This window comes from Podarcis melisellensis, assembly GCF_964234715.1.
Source record: "Podarcis melisellensis genome assembly, chromosome: 2".
In the NCBI taxonomy this organism is placed as follows: domain Eukaryota; kingdom Metazoa; phylum Chordata; class Lepidosauria; order Squamata; family Lacertidae; genus Podarcis; species Podarcis melisellensis.
This window is the reverse complement of record NC_138529.1, coordinates 82,298,900-82,325,215: the sequence shown is the minus strand read 5'-3', so window position 1 is coordinate 82,325,215 and position 26,316 is coordinate 82,298,900. Positions and strand designations below refer to the sequence as shown.

The following is a 26,316-nucleotide window of genomic DNA, read 5'->3' as shown; positions in this document are numbered from 1 at the left end:
GGTCCCCACATGAAAACAATGATTTAGCCGCCTTTCCTTCTTGCCTCAAATTATTTATGAATTAACTACACACACAATAAACTTCATGGAAACACACTAATTAGTAATTAAGAAGAAAATGGTCCACCTTTGCCTTCTTGGCTTCCTTCTTGTCTTTCTTCTGCTTCTTCTTTAGGGCTTTTTTCTTCTTTTCAACAAGACGGTCCACATCAAAGCCACACTGAAAAAGAGACATATATTTATGTACCAGTTTTAGCAAGGTATTGGTTTTAGCAAGGTATAGATCACTCTAGCCTATTTGCTTGCTTCCTATGTGCTCCTTGTATGTGTTATATAGTGATACCCACAGCCATGGTCTATGAGCCTCTTTCATACTATGAATTCTGTTTGGCTTCTGCAAATGAGGCCCAAGTGGCCTCAGGTAATGGATCAGGTGAGTAATTTAGGTGCTGCCAATTCATCCTGCTCTATTGTTAGAGGACCAAGCATTGACAGTGGCATGAAGAATCTTGCTAAGACCAGTGCAACTGTTGTGCCACTTCCAAGATAGAGAGAAGCAGACTACAGCTATTTACACTCTGATAACCTCCAGTGTGATGTGTTGTACATAGGGCTGGCTTTGAAGACTGCCTGGAATCTGCATTAGGTCAAAAGATGGCTGCTAAGCTACTGGTTGGGACCAAAACCTTGGGAAACATGTATTGCCAGTTCTTAAACGACTCCACTGGCTTCCAATCTGTTTCCAAGCACAATTCAAAGCACTGGTGCTTACCTTTAAAGCCCATCCTGGTTGAGGATTCAGATGTCTGAGAGAACTTCTTTTCTCCTGTATCAACCTCCCCAAACACTAAGATCTTCCTCCAGTGCCCTCCATCAGCTATTGGCAGAGGGGGTCTATTTGGCTCAGGCATCTCACTTGTGGAATTCCCTCCCCAGGATAGTTTGTCTGCTAACTATGCTAATATCTTTTAGGCACCATCGCTGTGAGTTTAATTGTATGCCCCTTTTCCATGGCAAACGATGCTCAAAGCAGATCACAATATTGGAAAAGCGTACATAATAAAACAGTGAATTATCTTGAAATGTTGCTCGAGCAACTACAATGTCTAACAAAAATGAAACTGCCACACAAATATTAATAGGCTAATCAAAATGGGCTCATGCTAGTGAATATATATTAAGATTAAAGAACCTGCAAATAGTTAATACAAAGGTCCAACAACAGGAATATAAGAACATAATCCCAACAGCAACAAAACAAAATGGAAAAAACCCACACCCTGTTCTCCAAAGCAAAAATCTTACAGCTGTCCCACCCAGCAGCAACCCTTCAATCACACACACACACACACACACACACACACACACACACACACACACACACCATCCTGATGGCCTTTGCATGCTGATTATGGTGGGGCTGAAGAATAACTAAACAAGGCTTCAGTCTATGCCTCAGTCCCTTTCCTTTCTATATCAAATCTGAGCAGAGAGGACTAAGAATACTGGGGGAATAGAGACTCTGCCCCCCCCCCCCAAGAAATATGAGGGACATCTTCTGAACCCTCCTCACCTTCTTCTTTAGGGCTTCTGCATACAGGTCAGCATTAGCAAAATAGATCGTAGCAGAGGAGCGGAAAATCTTTACACCTGGGATCTCCTCAGCCTAGAAACAGAACAAAACAAGGAGTTATTATGGTGTCACAGTAGCTTGAACCCAAGGAGACTTTTGTTCAGATCCCCGCTCAGCCACAAAGCTGACCAGCTCACTGTGGACAAATTACAATCTAACATCCCTCAAAGTGGTGTTGTGAAAATAAAACAGAAAGTAAATCCATGGTTGATCTCCTGTGCTTCTTGTTAGGATTCTTGCCCCGTGTTGCAGTTATGGGATTGGTTTTATCACATGATGGTGTATGTTTTCATTCCACATAGTGGGAAGTGACGGAGACAGGCTGTTTGTATTACTGTGTTTCCGTGATGTAGGACATTTGTTCCTTTGTCTCTTTCTCTTTGCTGTTTGATGCTGATGAAGAAGGAGCTGAGTTAGAATGCTCCGAATGTATTATATGTAAATAAAGTAGTTTAGCCAAAATGCTGTCCTACTGAGTCTGTTACGCTGACTGCCAAGACTCTGCTGATCCTGAAGTGTGCTGATGTCTGCAAGGCATCAGTCGCTGTGATGTTCAGGCTGGAGCTGGAGAAAGCTTTTGAAGCTCCAGAACGACCGACCAGGAGGGAGAGAACATGCCAGTTGGGCATGTGTCTCTGCTGGATGCCTACTCATGTGTAGGACCTCCTAACAGGTGGGATAAGTATTTGATAAACAAACAAAAAAAGACTAGGCTTTTGTACAGGGCATGTGATTTCTGTGGCTAGAAATCTGGATTCGAGACAGCACTTGGTGAAATGCTTTGTGGTTGAACAGAGGTTGCTCCTAGTAAGATGTGAGCAAAAGGGCTTGAGAAGGAGAAACCCTTCTGCATCTTGGGTTTGTCTCATCCCAGTCCTCCATTAGGCATGCACACCTTCTTGGCTCTTTCCGCTCAAGTTTGCTTTGGTCCAAGAGGAAGCACAGTGCTTTGTATTTCAAAGCACACATGCCATTTTCTACATAGCCACTCCATAGTCATCTCCCCGAGTCATTTTCCAAATGTACTTTACCTTTTGATATTCAGCTACATCTCTGTAAACATCAGTTGTGGGCACTTGTCCTAAAATGGAATAATGGGGCCTTAGAGAAGATGGAAAAAGAGGGATTAGCAAAGACTCTGTTCAGTCTACTTAGCAACAACTTCATGACACCTGAATTTTATGTTGATGGAGAAGTTGCAAAATTCATATGGCTGAAAGTTGGAACTTGTTCAATACACCAGTCTGAGATTATGATAAGTGTCAGTTCTGGCGAGAAGTATCTCCTGGGAGGTGAGCACATTGGTTGGACATCACCACACTTTCATCATTATAGACTTCTGCATTGATGAATGGCAAAGATCTAACACAGTTCCTTTAATATTTATTTCTTCCCAAATGTCTGGCCACTGGCTGTCCTTAAGAAGAAGGGCTATGAAGTGCTTCTGTTCAGGCTAAAACTACTGGTAATGATACATCTTTCCTGGCTATGGCTTGCTCTCAGCTTTGGCTCTGATTCCTGGCTTGATCTTCTGGGTTCCTGGCTCAGCTCTGACATTTTAACTGAGTGGCACCAGGAGGTGGTACCAGAATGCTACCATTTTCCTGCTACCTGGCAAAGGGCCATTCCTAAGCCCACTTCCCCCTCTTCTCTGCAGGTCAAGGAATACTCACATCTGGGTCCGGAAGATTACGGTGAGAAGTGAAAAGGCCACAGCAACCCCCAGCCCCATGTCAAGATTCAACACAATAGTAGCTATAAAGGTTACAACCCAGATCAGCTGCAGAGCGTGGGAGGGGAGAGAGAGAGAGAAACAATAGAGAACGTGTAAATACAATTGCCCCCAAATATCAACAGAAGACTTAAGGAAAACTTGCTGAATTATGCAACTGTCTGTTCTGATCTGCAACTGTTCCCTGTTGCACCAAGCCATTGGGACTGTTCAGAAGCTTCAAGGCAATGACACAGAGGTCTATTGCCTCCATGGCAACTGCAGAGTTATCCGGTGGGTGGCGGAGGGTGGCTAATATACATTGTGCAGGCTACTGTGGAGCCCCTGGATGCTCCTATGCATTATTATAATATTTATACCCCTGTCTCTTTACTGAAGGGACATGGGTGGCGCTGTGGGTTAAACCACCTAGGACTTGCCGATCAGAATGTCGGTGGTTCAAATCCCCACAATGGGGTGAGTTCCCGTTGCTCGGTCCCTGCTCCTGCCAACCTAGCAGTTCGAAAGCACGTCAAAGTGCAGGTAGATAAATAGGTACTGCTCCGGCAGGAAGGTAAACGGCATTTCCGTGTGCTGCTCTGGTTCACCAGAAGTGGCTTAGTCATACTGGCCACATGACCCGGAAGCTGTACGCCACCTCCCTCGGCCAATAAAGCGAGATGAGCGCCCCAACCCTAGAGTCGGCCACGACTGGACCTAATGGTCAGGGCTCTCGTTACTGAAGTACACAAGGCAGCATAAAATAGTGCAATGCAAACAAAATATGAAAGATAGCCTAAAAACTAAAGCAGAGCTAAAACAATAGCTTTAAGCCAGCAATTTTAAAGAGCATGCATGGAATCATCCAGGGATGTGTTGTTCCTGCATGTACCAGGAGGTGCAAGGAAGCATGGATCCTGGATGCACCGCGGGACGCATGGTAGCCTTTGTGAAGGCTGTCGCTTTGATCATGTAAGCTGAGCTTTCTGCACTTCACTACAAAGTTTGCAACAAGCCCAAGCCTCTCGGCTGCAGTTGCCAACATTTATGCCACTGCCATGTGCCAGGAGCAGCAGGCAAAACAGTCGCTGGGGTAACGAAGCCAGACACACAGCAGGGGTCTGGAAAATACTTCAATAAATATAAATTATTTGCAAGTGAGATCTGCGGGAAATACATATTTGAATGCTGCCCCTACTTTTCATTTTTGGGTAAAACAACAACAACAGCAACAACATTCTGGCACATAGAAAACTAGAATGTTTGGGATAAAAATTCTAGCACTGAGATTTCTTCATGACTCAAGGGTTCTATGTGCAGGAATTCCCCAAACCCCCACTCCTGAGGGGAAGCATTCAAACATGCAATCCTGTGCGTTTTAGTTAGGGAGGACCAGTTTGGTTTCACATATTTTTCCAGGTGTCTGCTAGACAGACCTCTGGTTTGCGGTTCTGGAGTTCAGCAAGAACTGCACTGCGTGATCGTGCTGTGTCAAAGCAGGGCCACAGCAGGCTAGCAGATGAACAGACTTCCCCTTATTTCTATGGAGCTCCTCTTTTCTTCCTTACCAGGTCAGTAACGTTGGATCTCCAAAGCATACGGATATCTCTAAACTGCTTGAACATGCCCTTCAGGTTGACAATAATGATGGAAGCTAAAATGGCCTGAGGAACAAGGAAATTGCAAAGATATAATAGAGAATCGGCAGTATCGTAACACCCACAACACAGAAAAGTCTCAGTTTAAAGAGACTTTTATTGCATGGTTGTGAAGTCTTCAAAGGGAGATGTAGCTGTTTAGTCTTGCGCTTAAATGATAGTTTTCTTCAATATTCTATGTGCCTCTCTGATGCTGTTGTCTTTCACAAGCTAGATACTATGGCGCTGGCACATATAAAGACACCCCCTGCCCCAATAGTAAATCCCACCAACAGGTAAAATGAAACAAACAGTATACTCCTATGCGTGTTTACACAGAAATAAGTCCTGTTGAGCTTATTCCCGCGTGTTTAGGATTGTAGCCAAAAACTGAGAGCACTAAGTTTGTTTAACGTACCTTGGGCAGCTGTTCAAAAAGTGCCCCAATCTTCAAAATGGTCACTAGGAGGATGAGACAGGAGACCAGGGCAGCCACCTGCAGAGGAGAGCATAGAGATGAGTAAGTGCAAGGCTGGTTGGAGTAGAAAAGGGCAAGGAACACCCCTCCAATGCACACACATACACCCTCCCTTTTTTAAACTACTGACGACATTCCATTCGTTTTCCTTGAGCTCCTCCAGACTTATCGGACATTCCTCCTGTTTGGATTGCACAAAGCTGACATGGAGGTTAGACTATGCCTGGTCTTTACTGAGCATTCATCCTGATTTGCTTGCAGGGTGCTTATACCCCGTTCCCATGAATCATTCATCCAGTGCATTTCCCCCTTGCTTTTCCAATCTGGAAAAAGACTGCTTCTTCTTTTTTTTTTAAAGGGGGGCATTGTTGTACTGGAGTGAGAGAGCACTTTAACCCACTTTAATTGTGCAAAGCCATGTTTCTCAGAAGGTGCTCGAATCCCTCCTGAAAAACACTTGACAGTCTGGAGCAGGGGTCAGCAAACCTTTTCAGTAGGGGGCCAGTTCACTGTCCCTTAGACCTTGTGGGGGGCCGGACTATATGAACAAATTCCTATGCCCCACAAATAACCCAGAGATGCATTTTAAATGAAAGCACACATTCTGCTCATGTAAAAACACGCTGATTCCCAGACCATCCGCGGGCCAGATTTAGAAGGTGATTGGGCCGCATCTGGCCCCCGGGCCTTAGTTTGCCTAACCATGGTCTGGAGGCACCCCTAGGCTCATGCCCCTAGGCTCATGCCGTATCTGACTGGATATGGTTCCCTGTGAATGGATAGCCAAACCATCCTCAAGTCATTTGTGTTCTATGTTCTGTGAAAATAATGGCAGGGAGAGGGAGATTTGAACTAGGCATTTGATGCAAGAGAGGGACGGCAAATCCTAGTTACCTAACTTAGCCCAGGATGCTGTTCCATTAGCTCCAAGTAAGCTCTCTCTGCAACCCGGGCTCCAGTGCTCATCAGCTAGATTTAGAAACTGCTACCTGCTCCTACCAGAAAAAAGATGACATCTTACATTGGGGACGTACCTGGCTGTTGCCTCCAGTGCTCTCCTGCACAAGGGAGCGGGACATGGAGCAGCTGATGCTGTAACATTGGAAAAAACTGCCCACGAAGTTACTGAGCCCCAAGGCTATCAGCTCCTGCAAGAGACATACCATGGAAAAGGGCTGAGAGTCTGCGTGGCTCTGTGGTCCAGTTTCACATTACACAGGGAAACTCATAAGGATTGACTAGGATGTTCCTATTGTGCAGCCTGCTCCTTTAAGGGCTGCCTGGCCCAAAGCCAAACACAGGCCTTGAAGATGCCCGTCAACAGCACCTGGACCGGAGACTGAGCAGGCACACAGGTCAAGGGATATGCTGCATTTCTGTCCATAATTAATACAATCATTACTAAGTGTGCATTTATGCATATAGTTTAAGATCTGCAAATTTTATGCACACCTGAGGCCTGTTTGGTCTTTTCTTTGGTTTCCTCATCTTTGGTGGTGTATAAATGGCCAATCTGGGACTGACAGGCAGAATATCTGGATGCTCCCCAAACTGAAGACCCACTTGTCTCATAAGTACTCAACTATCCAACAGTAAATTAAAACAGATGATAAGATGGGTCAGGGAGCCCAACTTCTTGCAGAAGTAAACACCTACAGATCAATCCACATCTGACACAAAGAAAATGTGTCATGCAAATGCAGTAACAATATTATAGCACAACAGTAGTTTTCAAGCTCAGTGAGACTCAGGCCTCACTTTCAACCCAAACTCGCATTAGGAGACCCATTTCTTAATCATTTGCCATATATTTGCATGGTGGTTTGTCTCCTGCTGCAGCCCACCTAGGATCAGGCTGCGACCCATTAGCGGGTCCTAACCTGCCAGTTAGGGGACGCAGGTGGCGCTGTGGGTTAAAGCCTCAGCGCCTAGGACTTGCCGATCGAAAGGTCGGCGGTTCGAATCCCTGCGGCGGGGTGCGCTCCCGCTGCTCGGTCCCAGCGCCTGCCAACCTAGCAGTTCGAAAGCACCTCCGGGTGCAAGTAGATAAATAGGGACCGCTTACCAGCGGGAAGGTAAACAGCGTTTCCGTGTGCAGCTCTGGCTCGCCAGATGCAGCTTTGTCACGCTGGCCACGTGACCCGGAAGTGTCTCTGGACAGCGCTGGCCCCTGGCCTCTTAAGTGAGATGGGCGCACAACCCCAGAGTCTGTCAAGACTGGCCCGTACGGGCAGGCGTACCTTTACCTTTACCTTTAACCTGCCAGTTGAAGACCAGTGTAGGACAAGACAGAAAGAAAAGCCAGTCCATAATAAATGAAGGTTTGTGTCTGAAGCAAGTCATGTAAGCAACAACCTAAGTCTGAAGTAAGTAAAGTAAGCAATGCAAGTAAGTAATGCAATAATCCTAGCCAACACAAAGGGAAGTCCAATGATCCAATCACTCAAAACCGCATTACTTCACTGGCTGAACTTATCAGTTGTACTGACTCATACTGACTCAGCAGAATGCTGGTCATAAATCAGTTTCAGCTTAGTCATGAATTCCTGATAATCATATCCTGAAAATGCAAGATAAGCCACATGTGAAGCAACACCTGTACTCAGCAAACCCTCAGGAAGAAGGTTCTCCTGAAGCGCTCTCACCACCGAGTCTGCACCGTTCTTCACAGCTCTACAGTGCCCGCTTCCTCCACCCCTCTCCAGGAAATATATAACAGAAGCAAAGGCAGAGAACACAAAGCAGCGACAGGGTAAAGGTGAAAGTAATGAAAACCAGGGAGCCAGATAACGGCCAGAGCCTCCTTACCTGGTTGCTGTCCACTTTGTAGCCATGCTTGAGAGCAAAGATCTTGCCGAGCGAGATAGCAATAACGTAGCTAACCATTGCGATGGCAAAGGCATTTCCTACCACCTTCTCAAAATAGTGTACTTTGGGGGCCTGAGGGGCTCTCATCCTGCAATAAGGAAACACAGACGCAGTGAGGCACTTCTGGTCCACAGACAACACAAGGCAAGGTGAGTGAGGAAAAGCTTAATGCCTCCCTGAGCAATTATTCTCTACCTGCAGATGGGTGTGGGTTGAGGGAGCAGGAAAGGGAGTTCAGTTTAGTTTCCTGGGGCCCAGGGGTGAGGAACCTCTGCATCATGGGCTAACAGGCCTCTCCCATCTGGCCCGAGAGGTCGTTTTGGTCAAGCCATACCCTTGCATCTAATGTCATATATTTGGCGTCAGGAGTGGGGCAGGAAAAGGTTTAGCTCAGCCAAATTGTGTTTTGCAGGTGCCACTGATCAGTTGATGGGAAGTGCCTGCAAAGCCCATTGCACAGGGCTTCACAAGACCTGCCAGTTGTCACATCTTGTGAAGCCCCTTCCAAAGCACTTTGAGGCCCATGTCTGTGCCTGCATGGTTTGATTTCAAACTATGTGAGCCAAAATGGGTAATAACAGCTTTTTGCAAGCTCTCCGACCCAGATAAATTAACCAGTGCACAACATGATCAAGTGAAAGTCTGGATGAACCCTTATTATACATTTTCACCATGAGGTCCCAGAGTGGGTTACAAAATTAATATCCTCTTAAAACAAACAAGAAAGCCAACAAATATTTAAAACAACAGCACCATAAATTACAGTATTGGAGTAGGTCTAAAAAATATTTTCCAGCTGTCAAAGGCCAGGGAAAACAGGTGCATCTTTAGCAATCAATTGTAGCTATAAAGTAAAGATGCATCTCTCTGTCAGGAGAGACTCCAAATTCCCTCTCCCAGGACACTACCACCTAAACTTCTGAAAACAGCAGAGCTAGCAAGAGAGCTTCATCTCCCCATCAACACCCAGGAAGAGAAAAATTGCATGTCCTAAGGTGGTTATGTGAAGCAGCCAGAGTGACTCACCCGCTGGGGATTTCACCCACGATGCTAATCCCAAAATTGTCATTCAGTTTGGCAAAGTAGGAGATCACTGTGGATATAATAATCTGAAAACAGGTGGCAGGGTGAGAGGAAGGACTTGGCCACATCTGAGCATTGTTTATATGTTCATCCACTTTCCCCCCCATTCAAATTCGACCAGAGTACTCCACACTCACATGCATTTGAATTCAAATTCAAATCAAAGGATTCAAAGGATCAACTTTGATCTTTCTCATTCATGCTGGTAGCCATTCCCTTTTGTGTTTGTCCTTGCCTTCTAATTTGTTGATTCTATTATGCCTAGTAGGGACCAACAGGACATTTGTGCAGGCAGCTTTGTGCATGCCTTAAAAAAAAATCCCACCCAATAAGTGTGCAAAATCACAGTCGGGCAGTGGTAAATTTGCCTGTGCATTCTTCTGAGTTTGTGCAAATGTGAGGAATCAGAAGAAATATATGTATATACTGTATATATAAGGCCAGTGTGATTTGACTATGCAGTATTCTGGTTTTGTACAAATATGAATGATCTTAAGAACTGTCATCTCTTCTGCTTCTCGTTTCTGATATCCAAAGGTCACAAGTCAACTCCTGTTGGCAGATCCATGAGTAAAGATGAGCAATTCCCACCCAGAGGTAGATGGGATGCTCTGGTCTAGTGAAAGCTAAATGTTTGTAGCATATTTGTTGGGGGAGGCAGGACTTTTGTTAAGGGGGTCAGATTAGTTGGTTGGTCCGTTAGTTAGTTAAGTATTTCCATTGTTTTACTTGATCAAGGGGGGCAGCTGCCCCCCTGCCCCCTCCAGCTGCACCCATGTTTGTAGAATGAAGATGATCCAGTCTAGACTAGTCTGCCTTGACTTTCCATAATGGATAATTGCTGGCTATGCAAACATAATCAAAACTACTGAGTAGAGCCTCCCAAAATATGGGGGAGATCAAGACAATTTTGCCCATTTAACTAACCTGCACTGTGCTATATAAAGGAGAGAAAGCACTGCAGAGTCAATTCCAGAGAAGAACTCCATGTTAAAGGTCCAGTAGCATGGCTTTCAGGTGGTCATCTTCCATTACAGATGATTCCCTGGGTTGCTCAACCACTGGATGCAGAGCAGGTAGGTACTTTGGACCCCCCCAAACCTGGTACCCTCCAGATGTTTTGGACTCCCACTCTCATCAGCAGGCTGAGGCTGTTGGGAGTTGTAGTCCAAAACATCTGGATGGCACCAGGTTAGGTGCAGCTACTTCAGACACAGCCTTTTTGGTTGCAGCCCCCAAACCTAGAGCCACCTCCGAAGAGAGATATGCCTGGCCCTTTTGTTACTCACTTCTGGCTAAGCAGCAAAAAGTGCTTTCATTTCAGTGGTCCTTATTAAAATACTGCTTTTTAATAAGAACTTAGCTCCTGCCATTTTGTTGTTTTAGTTTGTTAGTCTTCCTTATAATTGTTAAACATGATTAAATAAATCCCATTCATTTTTCCGGAAAGTTCTAAGGATTATTTAATAGCTACTACAATGTTGTTTCTTGCTAATTTACTGTTTGTGAGCCCGCCATGCTATTTTTATTTTTCTAAAAAAAAGAGGGACAGGGTAGAAATCCTAGAAATACAGAGAATAAATTACCGTGAGCAGCTCGATGGGGATTGGGATTGGAAGCTTCTTGCCAATTTTGTCATTGAGCAGCTTCACAAGCAGGATCGAAACCATGGCGACCAGAGAAGTGACCAAGGTGCCCACATTGGTATTTGGCAATTTTGAGCAAACTTCCAAAAAGGTCTGTATGGGAGGCACAAAGCAGGGGAAGTGATTGTGAAAGAATGAGCATGGAGGAAACATGAGAGGAACAACCAGAGACCCCAATGCAGTGTAATGTTCTGCACTCCCTTCACCTAAACTCGGGGATAAATATGTGTAAACAAACCATATTTCTTAAAGATACCACCATTTCTGCTGTGCCTCAAACCATGGCTTAGTGTCAAGACCCCTGGAATTTTAATGACCCTCCTTTGACACACACATGCTGATCTCTCTTATTGTGGGGGTTTCCATTTTTTATGCTGCTTTCTTGGTTTGTCCTCCTTATATTTCAATTGATTTGAATAATTGCTTATTGTTTAGATCCCATCTTTAAAGAATAAAAATATATATTTGCAAGGAAAAACACCAAGCAACAGCAATAAAAAGAGCCACGCCTGCGATCAATGGCGGTTATTCTTCGTAGCGGGGCATGCATAAAAGCCAACAGAGGAACAGTTTTAGTATTCCAAAATCTTTCATATGCCTTGCTGTGGGTCCATTGGGGCGGAAAGGAGGAGTATTAAAGGACTGCAGACAAAAGAAAACAAAGGAGCCGACACTTGTCCCTTAAAGTGAAGTGATTCTCCTCAATCCCCAGTTGATCTTTGCTGTAAATTACGTTTCCATGAGACTTTCTCTGCTGTGGGCACACTTTGCAACCATTGTCAGTGGCAATCTGCTGACAGCATCACATTCCGCAGGAGAAAATAGGGATGTTTCATGTTTTACCCCCATTCCGATACCAAGGCCTTGTCCACACCTCACCTCCTTACTGCCGCTTCCCCCCAAGAAAACCTGCGGTTTACTGCTGAATCAGACCAATCCATAGATTGCCATTTGTTTCGATTCAGCAGTAAAGATCATGTTTCTCAGGGGAAAGCTGTGGGGCAAAGCAAAACTGCTCACACCAGTGCCAAGGAAGCTCAGGACAAGCGGAAAATCGCTTGGACCTGAACTTTCTGGGTGCTGGACAAGCAGAATTGTGGAGGAGCCCTCTCTGTCTGACCCCTCTCTGGCCTTCCTTGGTTCTTCTCTGACTGTAGTATTCATTTTCTAAGAAATAGGCTGTCCTGCCCTGACTATGGAAGCAAAGCTATTTATTAGTAAACAGACCACAACAGCTTCCTTCCTTCAAGGCTTAAGAATTTTTAATCTCACAGTGAATCTAAGTGTGCTTTTTATAGAACCACTGCGCCACAAACGTTTTCAGAAACATTTACAGTCTTTATAGGGAGTTATGGGGAGCTGGTGGTGTGGGGAGAGCTCTTCTACAGTATGCATGCTCGCACCAATAACGTTTTCAAAAAGTAAAATAAAATCAAGCATCCAAAATCCTCCTAAAAGAGGCAAAGTGGAGATATAACTGGGGTAGTGATTTACCAAAGCTGCGTACCAGAAAATGGGAAACAGGTGCATTTGGCATGTGTGGATTTGTGCATGCTTAAAATAGCATGGGATCTTTATATTGGGATTTATTACACCTGCCAGACATAGCTAGTGATTCAGAAAACATGATCTGAATCCCTGGAAGTCACACAAGGGAAGGCACTGGCATCTTCCTGGAAGCTGTGGCACTGCGCTTGCCATGATGGGATGGGCAGAGCAAGGTGGCTCTGAGGTTGGGGTAGCTCCAGGGCAGTGGAGGCCAACCTGCTGCTCTCCTCCCTTGCCCTGCTCCATCCTTGTCCCAGCAAACGCAGCCCTACAACATCAGGAGGAGGCCACTCCCTTCCCTCGTGTGGCTTTCAGGGGTTTAGATTGTGTTTTCTGAACCTCTCTGTGGCATGAGAGGATGAGGTCCTTCGCAGAAGCCAGAGGAACAAGCATGTATAAAAATGTCATGTGGAACATGGTTAAGAAAGCGCAGGAGTCATTGGCACCCTTGGGGGTTTCCCTCCCAATGCAAGTAGCAGCCTCAGGGAGACGATCAGTGCTTTTTTTCTAAAAAAATGTTTAAGGGTACTCTCATTTTGACTCAAGAAAATCACCATTTTATAGTTCAAATTGGGAAAAATAAATATAGTAAATGAAAAAAAGTACAAAGATTCACAAAAGGTTTAGGAGTATGCGTACCCTTGCGTCCCCCCCCCCCAGAAAAAAAGCAGTGGAGACTATTATTCTTTGGACCTCACAGCAAATGGGGAGGAGGGTTTAACTCTCCTTTTCTACATGCTACAGTCTGGCTGCTGTTTGGTAAACCTGCCCAACAAACAACAACAAACAAACAAACATGCATATTAATAGCCTCCGTAATGTTGACTTGATGTATGGAAGTGAGAGCTGGACCATAAAGAAGGCTGATCGCCGAAGAAGTGATGCTTTTGAATTATGGTTCTGGAGGAGACTCTTGAGAGTCCCATGGACTGCAAGAAGAGCAAACCTCTCCATTCTTAAGGAAATCAACCCTGAGTGCTCACTGGAAGGACAGATCGTGAAGCTGAGGCTACAATACTTTGGCCACCTCAAGAGAAGAGAAGACTCCCTGGAAAAGACCTTGATGTTGGGAAAGATTGAGGGCACAAGGAGAAGGGGGCGACAGAGGACAAGATGGTTGGACAGTGTTCTCGAAGCTACCAGCATGAGTTTGACCAAACTGCGGGAGGCAGTGGAAGGCAGGAGTGCCTGGCGTGCTCTGGTCCAGGGGGTCACAAAGAGTCGGACACGACTAAAGGACTAAACAACAACAACAACGTTGACTTTACATCTAGCAGGTTGCTAAGATAGCTTCCAGCTCCAAAAGATTTCAAACTCCTCCACCGACTCCTCTCCAGCCTAAACCTGCCCTTTCCCGGGCCCAACTGTACTTACATAGATTATTGACAATGGCCCTGCATACTCCTCCACAGTCACCCCAAAGACGTACTTCAGCTGGGAGATCAGCACTTGGATAGAGGCCGCTGTGGTGTAGCCCCGCACCAAGGGCTCAGAAAGGTAGGTGGCCACAAACCCAAACTGAAGCAGACCAAGGGCAATCTAAAAAAAAAGAAAGCAGAGGGAATAAGATCCTCATGTTGTCTCTCACACACAACTCCCTTCCAGAAATCTCCCTGTGGGACACAGTAGATCTGGGAGTGTATTGCAGAGGTATCTTGCTATGAAGCCTGCTGCGACTTGCCAGAGACCCAGGACAGAAAACAGAACATAAGATCAACCAGTTCTGTCGCTGTGAGATGGGGCCAAACATAAAGGCTTATTTAAAAGCCTGTCAGGTTGCAGGAGAAAAACCTGAGACTTTAGAACAGGGGTAGAAAATGAGCTAGACAATGTTGCTGGACTAGAAAAAGTGCATTATATTAGGGAAAATTACAAACAAAACCAAACATATTAAAAGAAATATGCATGGAAATGTACACAACCTTGTGTGTGAACTTTTAAAATATATTTACAGTGGTACCTTGGGTCACATATGCTTCAGGTTAAATACGCTTCAGGTTACAGACGCCACTAACCCAGAAATATTACCTCGGGTTAAGAACTTTGCTTCAGGATGAGAACAGAAGTCGTGGTCTGGAGGCGCAGCAGCAGCAGCAGCAGGAGGCCCCCTTAGCTAAAGTGGTACCTCAGGTTAAGAACAGCTTCAGGTTAAGAATGGACCTCCGGAACGAATTAAGTACTTAACCCGAGGTACCACTGCACAATAATCACAATCTAATGGGGAAATGGGCTGGACTGAGCTTAAAGCTGTAAAAATGATGAACTGAGACATAATTGACAGATTCATTCATTCCTGCCTCCTTTGTTATTGCTGAGAGAGAACATGCACACTTTGGGGTCCCACCACTCACCTGAAATATGCCGACCAAGAAGGCGAGTGCACCCACCAGTTCCACTCTGGCAGCATCCCTCAGAGTCTCATTGACAGTGGTGACATTCGTACCGTTAACCGCCTCCATGTACTTTCCGCTTGGTTCCAGTGAATCTGTCACACTCCCGATCATCACAGAGATGATAGCAAATGGGCCTGTGAGGAGGAGACAGAGGCTTGGGCCAAGAGATCAGCTACCTGTCCAAGCTTGCATCCCACAAGGATCCAGTCCTCTTTTGTCACAAGCTCAGTTGGCTTTGCTTAGCCATCCACATCACCAAGACGGCAGGATTTGCATTGGGTGCCAAAGGATCACAATTTAGGGCCAGAAGAAGAAGATCCCAGCTTCCTGCCTTTAAGGGTATTTTGATGATGATAAAATAATAATAATAATAATAGTAATAGTAATGTGATAAACCATCAAACATTAAAAACCTCCCAAAACAGGGCTGCCTTCAGATGTCTTCTGAAAGTCAGATAGTTGTTTATTTCCTTGACATCTGATGGGAGGGTGTTCCACAGGGCAGGCGCCACTACCGAGAAGGCCCTTTTTGAACAAAGAGGGCTTGTTCCCTTACACCTCACCAGTCACCTGGTTCAAGATAGCAAATGAGTCTTGTGAAGCAGGGCAAGAGGCAGTTAAGCCAACTTAAATTAATTTGAAGATGCGTATACAAAGCTGCCAAGTGGAAAATCAGAAGTCATTATTTCCTTTAAAAAAAATTCTCTTCTTATCTCTTTTAAAAATCTTTTTTTTGCTATGATTTTTAAACTCTGTTCTTTTTCGTTAACTCTTATCTATATTTATGTTCTGTGATGGATGGAAGATGAGAGGCAGGGCAGAGAGGATCTCCCAAGTTAGGAGGCTGGGGAAGAGGAGGAAGCCCCCAGGTGAGATGTAGGGATGGCTTACCTCCTTTGGTGTGGATGAAGAATAAAGCTATAACCTAGATAGAGGGTTTTGTATTTTCCTATATTTTCCTATTCTCTTCCATCTTCTTCTTCTTACTCCTTTTTTTTACGCTTTCCCTTTTCTGTTTTCCCTCTCTGCTTTGCTTTTATTGTAATCTAAAACTTTCAATAAAAACTGAACTCCTACGCAGATCCCAGAAGGCCTCTTCTCCCAGCATCCCCTGCTCACCCACAGAGATGTGCCTGGAGGTCCCAAAGAAGAAATACAGCAGGACGGGATAGAAGGCGGAATACAAGCCGATGACGGGAGGCAGCCCTGCTAGAAGCGCATAGGCCAAACCTAGGCAAAATAAAGGCGGGTGTTAATACGCAGCCACTGCTTGGTACCTTTGCTTAGAACACAGGCTCCATTGTATCCTAGGCACCCCACTCAGACGTGCTGTAGTTTTATCCACCCACCAAGCCTATGTATGCAGGCAACTTACATGGCCTCCTGCTATTTCCCAGCATGGTTTAGTGGTTACAGTGTCAGACTAGGAGAAGCAGGGTTCAAATCCCCCATTCAGCCATGAAGTTCACTGGGTGGCCTTGGGCCAGTCTCTGACCCTCACCCGCACCTACCTCACAAGATTGTGGTGGGGTTTAAATGAGGAGTGGCGCCCATACACACCACCATGGAGAAAAAGGTGGGATAGAAATGCAATAAGGTTGATAAATAAATACGAGTCTGTCTCAGAAATTCCAGACTGCACCCTTCACCTACATCCCCTTCTCCTCATCTAGATTTTTTAGCCAAAGCTTTGTTTTCCCCAAGGTCCTCAAGGCCGTATTTCCAACAGTAACTTAAATCGGAAGCATGTTTTCATTTGGGTTCCCTGTCCAGTTGTGTTTTGGTATCTGGCAGCTCCTCCAATATTCGTGAAAGTTCAGCACAGTATAGCAGAAAGGCATGGCCTCTTGAAAATCTGGTGTCAATGGCACACCCAACGCCAGGTACACAGACAAGGACCTGTCCACTTAAGAATGAAGCACAGAAGGGCCACAAAACCTCGAGGAGGCTCTTTGCTCTCCAAGAACAGGGGAAGAAATGGATGACAGTCAGGACTGTCATCAATGGCCTTGTGGGGTACAAGGGTTGAGGACTGGCTCCCTGAAAGCTTACCCTGAGGGAGATGCATGATTCCTACACTGAATCCTGAGATGATGTCCCCTAGCAGCCAATCCTTGACTGGGTACCGCGGTAGCCATTTCAGTATGGGGAAGAACTTGAACAGCAAGGACTTTGCAGTCGAACCTGAGCATCTGTGAGGGAAAAGTGCAAAAAGGGATGTCTGAGAGGGAAGTTTGGACTTCAAATTGCACTGTGGACCAGCAATGGAAGAACTGGGAGGTCAAAAATACCCCGTTCTATCTTGGGCATGCCTCTTCTTGCAAGAACATGACTGTCAGGGAACTGCCATTGGAACAGGGGAGGGAGGCAGGGGGATACAGAGATCCTCCGACTCTTCTCCAGTGGTAGGGAAAGCCACACCTCCAGTGGAGCAGAGGCGGAAGGGGCCAGCCAAGCGAGGAGAGGGCTCGGAGATGATACTGAGAGCCCAAGCACCTCATCTAGCCCTGCTGCCCAGCTTGCGCAGATGGGTGAAATGTAAGGAGGGGAGGTGGAGATTTGGGGTGTCTAAGTTCTTATGTTGGGAGAGAAACCAGAAGGGGCCACTCCTGGAATCTGCAAGTGACTAAGACAGACATGAACTCTGTGGTTCTGCACTGTAAATAGTTTGCACCAATAAACCTGTAAAAGACAGGTCAGAGTCCTGCCTGGTTACTCACGAGTAACCACCACCAGCGCCTAACAATGACTGTTAGCCAGCAGGTGTCTCCTTCAGAGACAGAAGGGACCAAATTCCACATCTGTAACATTTGGGCAGATGTGGAGATTAAAGGAGGCAATGAAGGAGGTGGGACTGCCCCACCTACCGCTAAACTACTCATGTGCAAAGCACAGTCTCTAGCTGTTCCTGCCTCTTTTGGTTCAGGGACTTGGCCAGGAGTTCAGCAGGGCTTGGGAGGGGAGGCTCCGGACTTGAAGCCCTCCCACAGGCCTTCTGACTGGTAATTGGTGGAAGGAACTGGCTAAAACCCAAAGATTAAAATCTTTAAAGTGGTAGAAGCAGAAACGCACAGCACCCTCCATTTTCAGGGTTGGTGTGCATGACTGTGAGCCACTTCAAAGGTACAGTTCATATGCACATAATATAGTCCTTTGAGGTCTGTATCACTTGTGACTGCAGAAGAGAGTCTCACATCTTTGCCCACGGAAAAAGTCGTTGCATAAGGAAAGCGGCATATCAAGGAGATGGTCCGTCTAAAGCCCCTTCTCACAAAATGCCATTATTCCATGGGAAAGAAGGTTTATTTTTACAAAGGGAACATGCAATGCCCTCCACTACCAGCACCACACATTCACTGCAGCCCTAAGTGGAATGACATTAGAAGGGCAATATCTTGTCTGATGCATGTTCTCTGTGACAAGAACATGCACTGAGGTTTTTTTTTCTTTTAAGGGAGACTAGTGGGATCCATGACAAAATGTTGCAGCATGGAGTGCTGTTGTTCATTGTGTCAGCCAGCCAGCCAGCCAGCCAGTCATACCCTCCTCCATGATGCTCTATTCCATACCTCCTCCACCGAGTTTTCAATCTATTGCCCCCACCCAACAGTCAGCATTCTGTAACCACCATACTTAGCTGTCATTAGCCCTCTGGGTGGTTTCCTGCCCCTTAAGGCTTTTTCTTTTAAAAAGCTTTTAGTAAATCTTGGGTAAACCCTCAAATAACTCCTTTTTGTGTGATGGTGGCATTTTTGGCTCTATAAGCAACAGCACACATTTTTTGGGGTCACATATTGTCACACAAGCATCAGAAGTAGAAAGAGCAAGAAGGATAAACCAATGGAAGTGACTGGAGCACTGGTCTATCGTCATCCTGGTTTCTAGTCAAGTCATTCTTCTTTTCAGGCTGTGTAGATCCCATACATTTAAAGCACATAACTTACCCCAAAGAATCCTGGGAACTGTAGTGTTTGGAGTTGTGGCTCTGTTAGGCTGAACTACTGTTCCCATAATTCTTTGGGGGAAGTCATGTGCTTTAAATGTATTGGTATGTATACAAATTCAGGGCTTGCAAGTTCCACAAGGTGCTCTACAACCTTCCCAAAAAGTCCCTTTAGTGAGCTATAGAAACATCATACCTTATCTTCTGGATCTTGGTGGAGAGAGAGGTTGAAGGAGCCTCATTTCTCAGGCCAATTGTCTCTAGCTCAGCCTCAGTCAATGTATGATGCTCGGCCCTGGAGCGGCATGACACTTCGTTTTCTTTCATCTCCTTGGCAATAATGCCACCTGGTTTATGGACTCACTCTGAGGCTAGGAAGAGGGGAAGGAAGCAAGAGGACCACTAAGACCACCTGCCACTCTGAGAACTTTGCAACCTTGGATTCTGTCACACATTTTCTTTTAAATGAGCCTGGGAATAGAGCATTTAAAATAAATACAGTATAGGCCAAGGATGTGGAACCTGTGGCCCATCTGTGGTGGTGACGGCACTGGGCTGTTTCACCTAATGTGCCACAACACTTGGGCCATTAATACCCAAAGGCTCCAGCCAACATGGTCAATGGTCAGGATGATAGGAATTGTAGAATCATAGAATAGTAGAGTATGGAAGGGACCCAAGGGTCATTTAGTCCAGGAACAACATAAACGGAATGTAAAGGTTCCCGTTATATGAAATTGTCGGTAACTCATGTCATGCAAGAATGAAATAACACAACCTCTTTAAAATAAAGATAATACAGTGGTACCTCAGGTTACAGACGCTTCAGGTTACAGACTCCGCTAACCCAGAAATAGTACCTTGGGTTAAGAACTTTGCTTCAGTATGAGAACAGAAATCACACAGCGGCAGCAGGAGGCCCCATTAGCTAAAGTGGTACCCCAGGTTAAGAACAATTTCAGGTTAAGAACGGACCTCCGGAATGAATTAAGTTCTTAACCCGAGGTACCACTGTAACCAGTTATCTGATGCTGAGCAAAATGTTGGGCCTCTGGCCTATAACTCCGAGAAGTCAAATGAGGTTTCCCCGGCAGATCAGGACAAATATATTACCATTTTAGTAGCTTCCTTTTTAGTTACAATTTTACCCAAAAGGGTTCCCAATGAACCATTTTTTCAGGGAACAGACAGGGCGAAGCAGAATATCTAAGTGCACATGATCACAGTGTGACCTTATGACCCTCGACAGCTTCACTCTTGTCCTCTTAATTATCCCAGTGACCTGAAGTGTTTTAAAATGCGATGCCAATAAAGGTATTTGATTTGCAAATATTGTTCAACAATAGTCCTAATATACATTTTTAATTCATTTTGATATTATTATCCAATAATATTTGTAAATGAATATAGACAGACAACAATAATTGTATATATAGAAAGATTTATTTGTTTACAGACATTTTATGGAAAAAATTGAAGAAGAACAATTATATATAAAATGGACAAAGACAATGCAAAAAGTTAAAGACGACATAAAAAAGCCGGAAGGAGGAAGGAGGAAAGTTCGCTTGGGAGACCAAGAACAAATGTGAAACATAATGTATGTGTATGTATAGTATGTAACTAAAAATTCAATAAAGATCATCAATAAAAAAAAGGTATTTGATTTGATTTGATAATCAATTATCTGAAGGCTACCGAAGGCCTGACCATTTCCTGAGCTGGCATGCTTGCGAAACAGAGCAGGTGCATGACCCCATATAGTTCAGCACAAGTGTTAAGGGAGGAAGCAGCAACTGAAGTTTGAGGAGGGAAGGGAAAGGATTGGGGAAACAACTCCAGATGTTGCTGAACCACAACTCTCATCATCCAGATCTTTGGCCAGGCTGGCTTGGACTTACTGGAGCCATAGTCAAAGAGGTTCCCCGTGCCAGAATGAAGTGAAAGTCTTCCTCTGGGCAGATTTAAGGCCCCCGGCCCCCAGAAAGATCATAGGCTGGCAGCAATGCCCAAACATCAGGCATCTAGAATGCCTAGCTGCCTACTGTTATATGAATTATATTAATTCATTCATATACAATTGCTGTGTGGGCACTCAGTGTTTGGATGGTAAGTCTGTGGCAGCAAAGCCCACCCTTGTTTTAACCATATTGTACAAAACATCTTGAAGGAATAAAACATATACAACCAATTATATATATGAAAACAGTTTTATATCCAATACATATACAAAGTCAAGTATCTTCAGAAGATGAAGATGGTGCTGCTGTAGGAGAAGGGCTGTAGCTCAATGGCAGAAGATCAGGTCCCACGTTCAAAGCCTGGCATCTCCAGCTAGAGTTAGGGTCAGAAACCCAGAGACCTGCTACCAGTCAGAGTAGACAATACTGACCTAGATGGATGACTGGTCTGACTCAGTATAGGGCAGTTTCTTATATACTTCTATGTAAGAGGCTGAGGTGTTGTTTTCTCTTCAGAACTGTTGTGCAGTTCTTTAGGTACAGCACAGCTAAGAACATATTTATGGCTCTCCAGTTTGCGAGTACAAATAGTATTCCCTGTCGTGCACATTTTTTATAATGTTTTTAATTAACAGCACAAAGTTCAGTAACTTGTTATATGCCTTTATCATTTCATGCATAGGCTGACTTGGAACAGCCTGCTCTGCTGAATATCTATAACCATCTGAGGTTTACTTTATGGGAACTATAAAATGACGATGCACATTTCCAATATGAAATTGAATGCATATTTTAAAAGCATTGTTTATATTTACAAAGGAATCGGGCTCTCTTAAGAGTGGAAGATTTGACACTAGAGTTGTCTTTTTAAGAGACTGCTTTTTCCTCACACGATGGAGAATTCATAAGGGTATTCTGTTAATTGTGGGACTCAGATCGGTGCACAGAAGCTAACACCTTCATCTTTCGGCCTATGGGCTAGTTTTATGATTTAACAGTGTTATAACTTAAGAAGACTCTGATAGCATATATGACTTGTTATGCCGAAATTTTTATTGCTCGTAAAAGTATTGTGAAATGATTGTTTGTAATGAGACTTAGTAGTGATCCTAGGGCTGTGTACACACCATACATTTAAAGCACCTCTCCCTAAGAGTCCTGGGAACTCCTTTTCAAGAGGAAATGTGCTTTAGATGTATGCTGTGAATAAGATCATCATCATCATCAACAACAACAACGTATTTATATCCCGCCCATCTGGCTGGGTTTCCCCAGCCACTCTGGGCAGCTCCCAACAGAATATTAAAAACACGATAAAACATCAAACATTAAAAACTTCCCTTAAAAGGGCTGCCTTCAGAAAATAATAATAATAATAATAATAATAATAATAATAATAATAATAATAATAATAATAATTTATTATTTATACCCTGCCCACCATCTGGCTGAGTTCCCCCAGCCACTCTGGGTGGCTCCCAATCGAGTGTTAAAAACAATACAGCATTAAATATCAAAAACTTCCCTAAACAGGGCTGCCTTCAGATGTCTTTTGAAGATAGGATAGCTGCTTATTTCCTTTACATCTGAAGGGAGGGTGGGTGCCACTACCGAGAAAGCCCTGCAGCCTATCTGTTTCATTGGGAGTAAACAAAGCAAAACTAAAACTTAAACCAAGTCAGCCATATAGCCATTGTACTACCTTGCAGAGAAACTCATGAGAAAATGATATCAGTTGATGCCCTAGCTTGCCCCTGCCCCCTCCCTCTAACAACTCCTTGTCCCTCCAAGCTGAGCTCTATAATTGGGTATAAAGGTGGCATTAAGTAAGATTTTATTTTCTCCTCAAGAGGATGCAATTAAGGACATACCTCCCTGGCCAACGAGATGCCATTTAAGGACAGTTCTAGGTGTTGACTAAAAGAGGAAGTGAAAAGGTATAACTTGAAATGCCCTAAAGTTAGACTGTGGACTGCAGGCATTAGCTATTTTGGAAACCTCCCTGGGCACTTGAGGGCACAGGCAAGTGGAACTGCACTACATAAAGGCAGGCGTGCATGGATATGTGTGATGACTCCCCACTAGATACTATTACAAGGAGATTAAATGCATCTTTCCATCCCATGTGCCGGGTCTGAATAATGAAAAAAGCACCAGCTAGAGTGGGAGGGAGGAGACTGGTAATGAATGAGATTTGGTGATTTACTCCCATTGCAAATATCAGCTTCAGAAGAGGGGTTTTCTCAAGAGCCCAGCAGTGGAGAAAGTGGCTAAATCCCCTCCTTGTGTCTGCTCTGAGCCTGTTAATTATTAGCACCCTCAAAGGAAGATATTCCCTTTTTAAAAAAACATGCAGATTAGGGCTTATCCACACTTCCTCTTGTCATGTTGCGTTCCCCTGGGGAAACTGCTCTTCAGTGCTCAGTCAGGAAAAATGGCAATTTGGGTTTCCTTCAGATTGATGATTGTTCTAATTTATCGCTAAAGAGCAGGTTTTCCCTGGGAAAGGAGTGGGGAAAGGGGAAAACTGCTCATCCCTGTGGTTTTAAGGCATGGGACAAGCAGAAGTGTGGACAAGCCCTCTGACGCAAAGGAGTATTTGACTCCATATCTAGTTTGGCCCTGATAAATGTAGCAAAAAAATTACACTGAAGGATTCCTCTGACAACAGAGAAAGGTTCTGATACCACAAAATGCAATATAGGACTATGACAATGTGGGGAATATTTGGCGGTCTCAGGCACCCCATCTACCCCATTTGGATTTGGACCCCAAAGACCACAGGAACTTGTGGGTGCACGGAAGGTAAGCTGTAAGCAAGCACAATTTGTGACAGTGCGCAACACCATTGCTCGTCTTTTATGGCATCATCCTTAGCTTCCAATTCCCCAAGCTTAAGCCAACATGAGATAGGCTTACATTGCTCTTAAGCCTGCAGGTCTTTTAGTCACCAAACGTTATAGAATTCACAGCCATCTGGATCAAATCACAATTCACAGAGGTACTTGTGGTCAGCCGTGACAATTCATCTGGCAAGTTTATATTTATACCATAGTTGTTTTTTTACTTGTCTACAAATACTGACATGGCGCTGTTGGAGAAAATTTTGGGGGGGGAGTAGGGTGCTGAAAGGGAGCACATTCAGTCATTATTTTAGGAGCCCACCTGTAAATCTCCATAAAAGGACACAACTTTGCATAAAATTTACATATGGTAATATTGTTATGCGCACCCCAATCTCTAAGCAGCGAGAGACATTGGGGTGCTAGCACTTTCCTTGGAATGAAGGTCAATGAAAACTGGTATATTGGTTTTATTTACACAGCTATGCAGGCTGTGCATAAGGTGGAAGAGCTCACAGCATTAACTCTCCAACAGATCTTGCTCCCTCATTAAGTTTCCAGGGAGGCTCCCAAAGCTATAGCTTTGGTTTCAGCACAGAGAGCAAGTCAGGTCTCTGTGCCTTTCTAGCCGAGACAAGAGAGACCTGGCCTATTGCTCTGGACTTGGCCTCCAGCCAGGTGAGGGTAGGGGATAGGGGAGGAAGAAGACCTAGCCCCTCCTTATGGAAGCATCACTAGATAGTTGTTTCTATGGCAACACATCTGTACTTAGCCTTAGGTACATAAGAAGATCCTGATAGATCAAGCCAAAGGCTCATCTAGTCCAGCATCCTGGTCTCGCAGTGGCCAGCCAGATGCTTGTGGGAAGGACCATCTCTTGTAAAAAGGATGCTCAACATGCTTGGTTAGGGCCATTAACATAACAAAAAACCTAGTCTGCCCATTTTCAGCAGTTCCTTCTATTACACATTCCCATCTTACAGATATAGAATCCCAGGTCTGGAGGGACCAAAACATATCATTCAAACCACACACCCCATCCTATAACACTACACACACATAGATGAACTATAATTTAAATAATAACCCGATGCACCTCACCCCAGCATAAAGACTGTGGTCTGTGCACCTGCTCAGTCTGCTTTGCAGGCGCTTACTGCTGATGGGCAACTTCAAGCAGTCGGGTTGAAGAATTACAACCCCTCCCCCCCCCAAAAAGGAGATGGGAGAGGAAGAACTAAGGGGGCAAACCCTCCCCAACAGATCAATGAGCAGGACTGAACATGCTCACTGGATTTTACACCAAGTGTTCAGCTTCAGCCAATCCCAATTTCCTGTTGAGTGTACCTCTATAAGGCTATATAAACACTGCACCTATAAAGCACATTTGAAGCACATTTTCCACCTCCTTCAAAGAATCCTGGGCACTGTAGTTTGTTCAGGGTTGCTAGGAATTGGAAACTACCATGAACAGTAAACTACAGTGTCCAGAATACTTTGAGGGGCGGAAACGTGCTCCAAATATACGTTAAAGATACCATGTATGCAGCCAAATTCAAATTTCCACACTAGTTATATTCACAGTTTGCATTTTGGGTGTATGATTGGTGAGGAGGACAGCACAGCTGTGGCATTCCGATGGCAGCTAATCTCTCTTTCACTCTCTCTCTCTCACACACTCACTCACTCACTCACTCCATTCTGTCTGTACCAGTGGCTCCTCCTTCCCTTCCCTGGGGAATGCTAGAAAGGGAATCCCAAGAATCGCCCTCTTACCTGATGTGTGATAAAAGGCAGCAGGATTGGCAATGTGTGCTGTGGCCGGACGGCTCTCTAACTGTGTGCTCCCCTTTGCTCACTATTAATACCTGACGGTGATCTTTGAGACACCACTCCCTCCTTGGCTCCCTTGCAGTTAAGTTGACTGCACTACGTCTTGGGTCACTGGGTTTCCGTTCGCCATAAGCGCGGCTCTTGGGCTTCCTGGATCTGAGCCATGGGGTGAGCAAGCTGATGGACTCATTGACCCAAGAAGAGAACCTAGATATAATGGACACATGAACATGCTGTAGAAGGAATTGAGGGGCAGGTGGGGCTCATCGACATGGGAATGTAACATCCACCTATATCTGTAATCAATAAAATGGTGGCCATTTCTGATCCAGATCATTGCCTGTTTGAAACAAGGCAAGACTCCATTTAGGATTGAATTGTTAGAATTGTTGAACATATCCATCTTGTAATAACACATAAATCTTAAAATCTAAAGCATCTAACACAGTAATAGTTCTTAAACAGCCAGTGTGGTGTAGTGGTTAAGAGCGGTAAACTCATAATCTGGAGAACCGGGTTCGATTCCCTACTCCTCCACATGCAGCTGCTGGGTGACCTTGGGCCAGTCACACTTCTCTGAAGTCTCTCAGCCCCACTCACCTCACAGAGTGTTTGTTGGGGGGGGGGGAGGAAGGGAAAGGAGAATGTTAGCCGCTTTGAGACTCCTTCGGGTAGTGATAAAGCGGGATATCAAATCCAAACTCTTCTTCTCTTCTTCTCTTCTATTGTTACAAATTTT

The 26,316-nt window shown here is 44.7% G+C and overlaps 1 protein-coding gene across 1 annotated transcript in view; it reads right to left on the bottom strand.

Annotated features, from left to right (window-relative positions):
* SLC26A6 (solute carrier family 26 member 6) overlaps positions 1-25,616 on the bottom strand; it is a 33,742-nt gene extending 8,126 nt beyond the window's left edge. Inside the window, exons 1-16 of the mRNA XM_081900930.1 lie at positions 25,521-25,616; positions 19,137-19,311; positions 17,050-17,189; positions 16,117-16,227; positions 14,956-15,131; positions 13,979-14,143; positions 10,997-11,149; positions 9,354-9,436; positions 8,268-8,415; positions 6,494-6,607; positions 5,400-5,477; positions 4,913-5,008; positions 3,307-3,413; positions 2,665-2,734; positions 1,574-1,666; positions 128-220 (exon numbers count right to left, since the gene is read on the bottom strand). Of these exons, the coding sequence (XP_081757056.1) occupies positions 128-220; positions 1,574-1,666; positions 2,665-2,734; positions 3,307-3,413; positions 4,913-5,008; positions 5,400-5,477; positions 6,494-6,607; positions 8,268-8,415; positions 9,354-9,436; positions 10,997-11,149; positions 13,979-14,143; positions 14,956-15,131; positions 16,117-16,227; positions 17,050-17,189; positions 19,137-19,267 (1,758 nt within the window). The 5' untranslated portion in view covers positions 19,268-19,311; positions 25,521-25,616. The remainder of the gene's footprint in view (positions 1-127; positions 221-1,573; positions 1,667-2,664; positions 2,735-3,306; positions 3,414-4,912; positions 5,009-5,399; positions 5,478-6,493; positions 6,608-8,267; positions 8,416-9,353; positions 9,437-10,996; positions 11,150-13,978; positions 14,144-14,955; positions 15,132-16,116; positions 16,228-17,049; positions 17,190-19,136; positions 19,312-25,520) is intronic.
* Between the last annotated feature and the right edge of the window lie 700 nt (positions 25,617-26,316).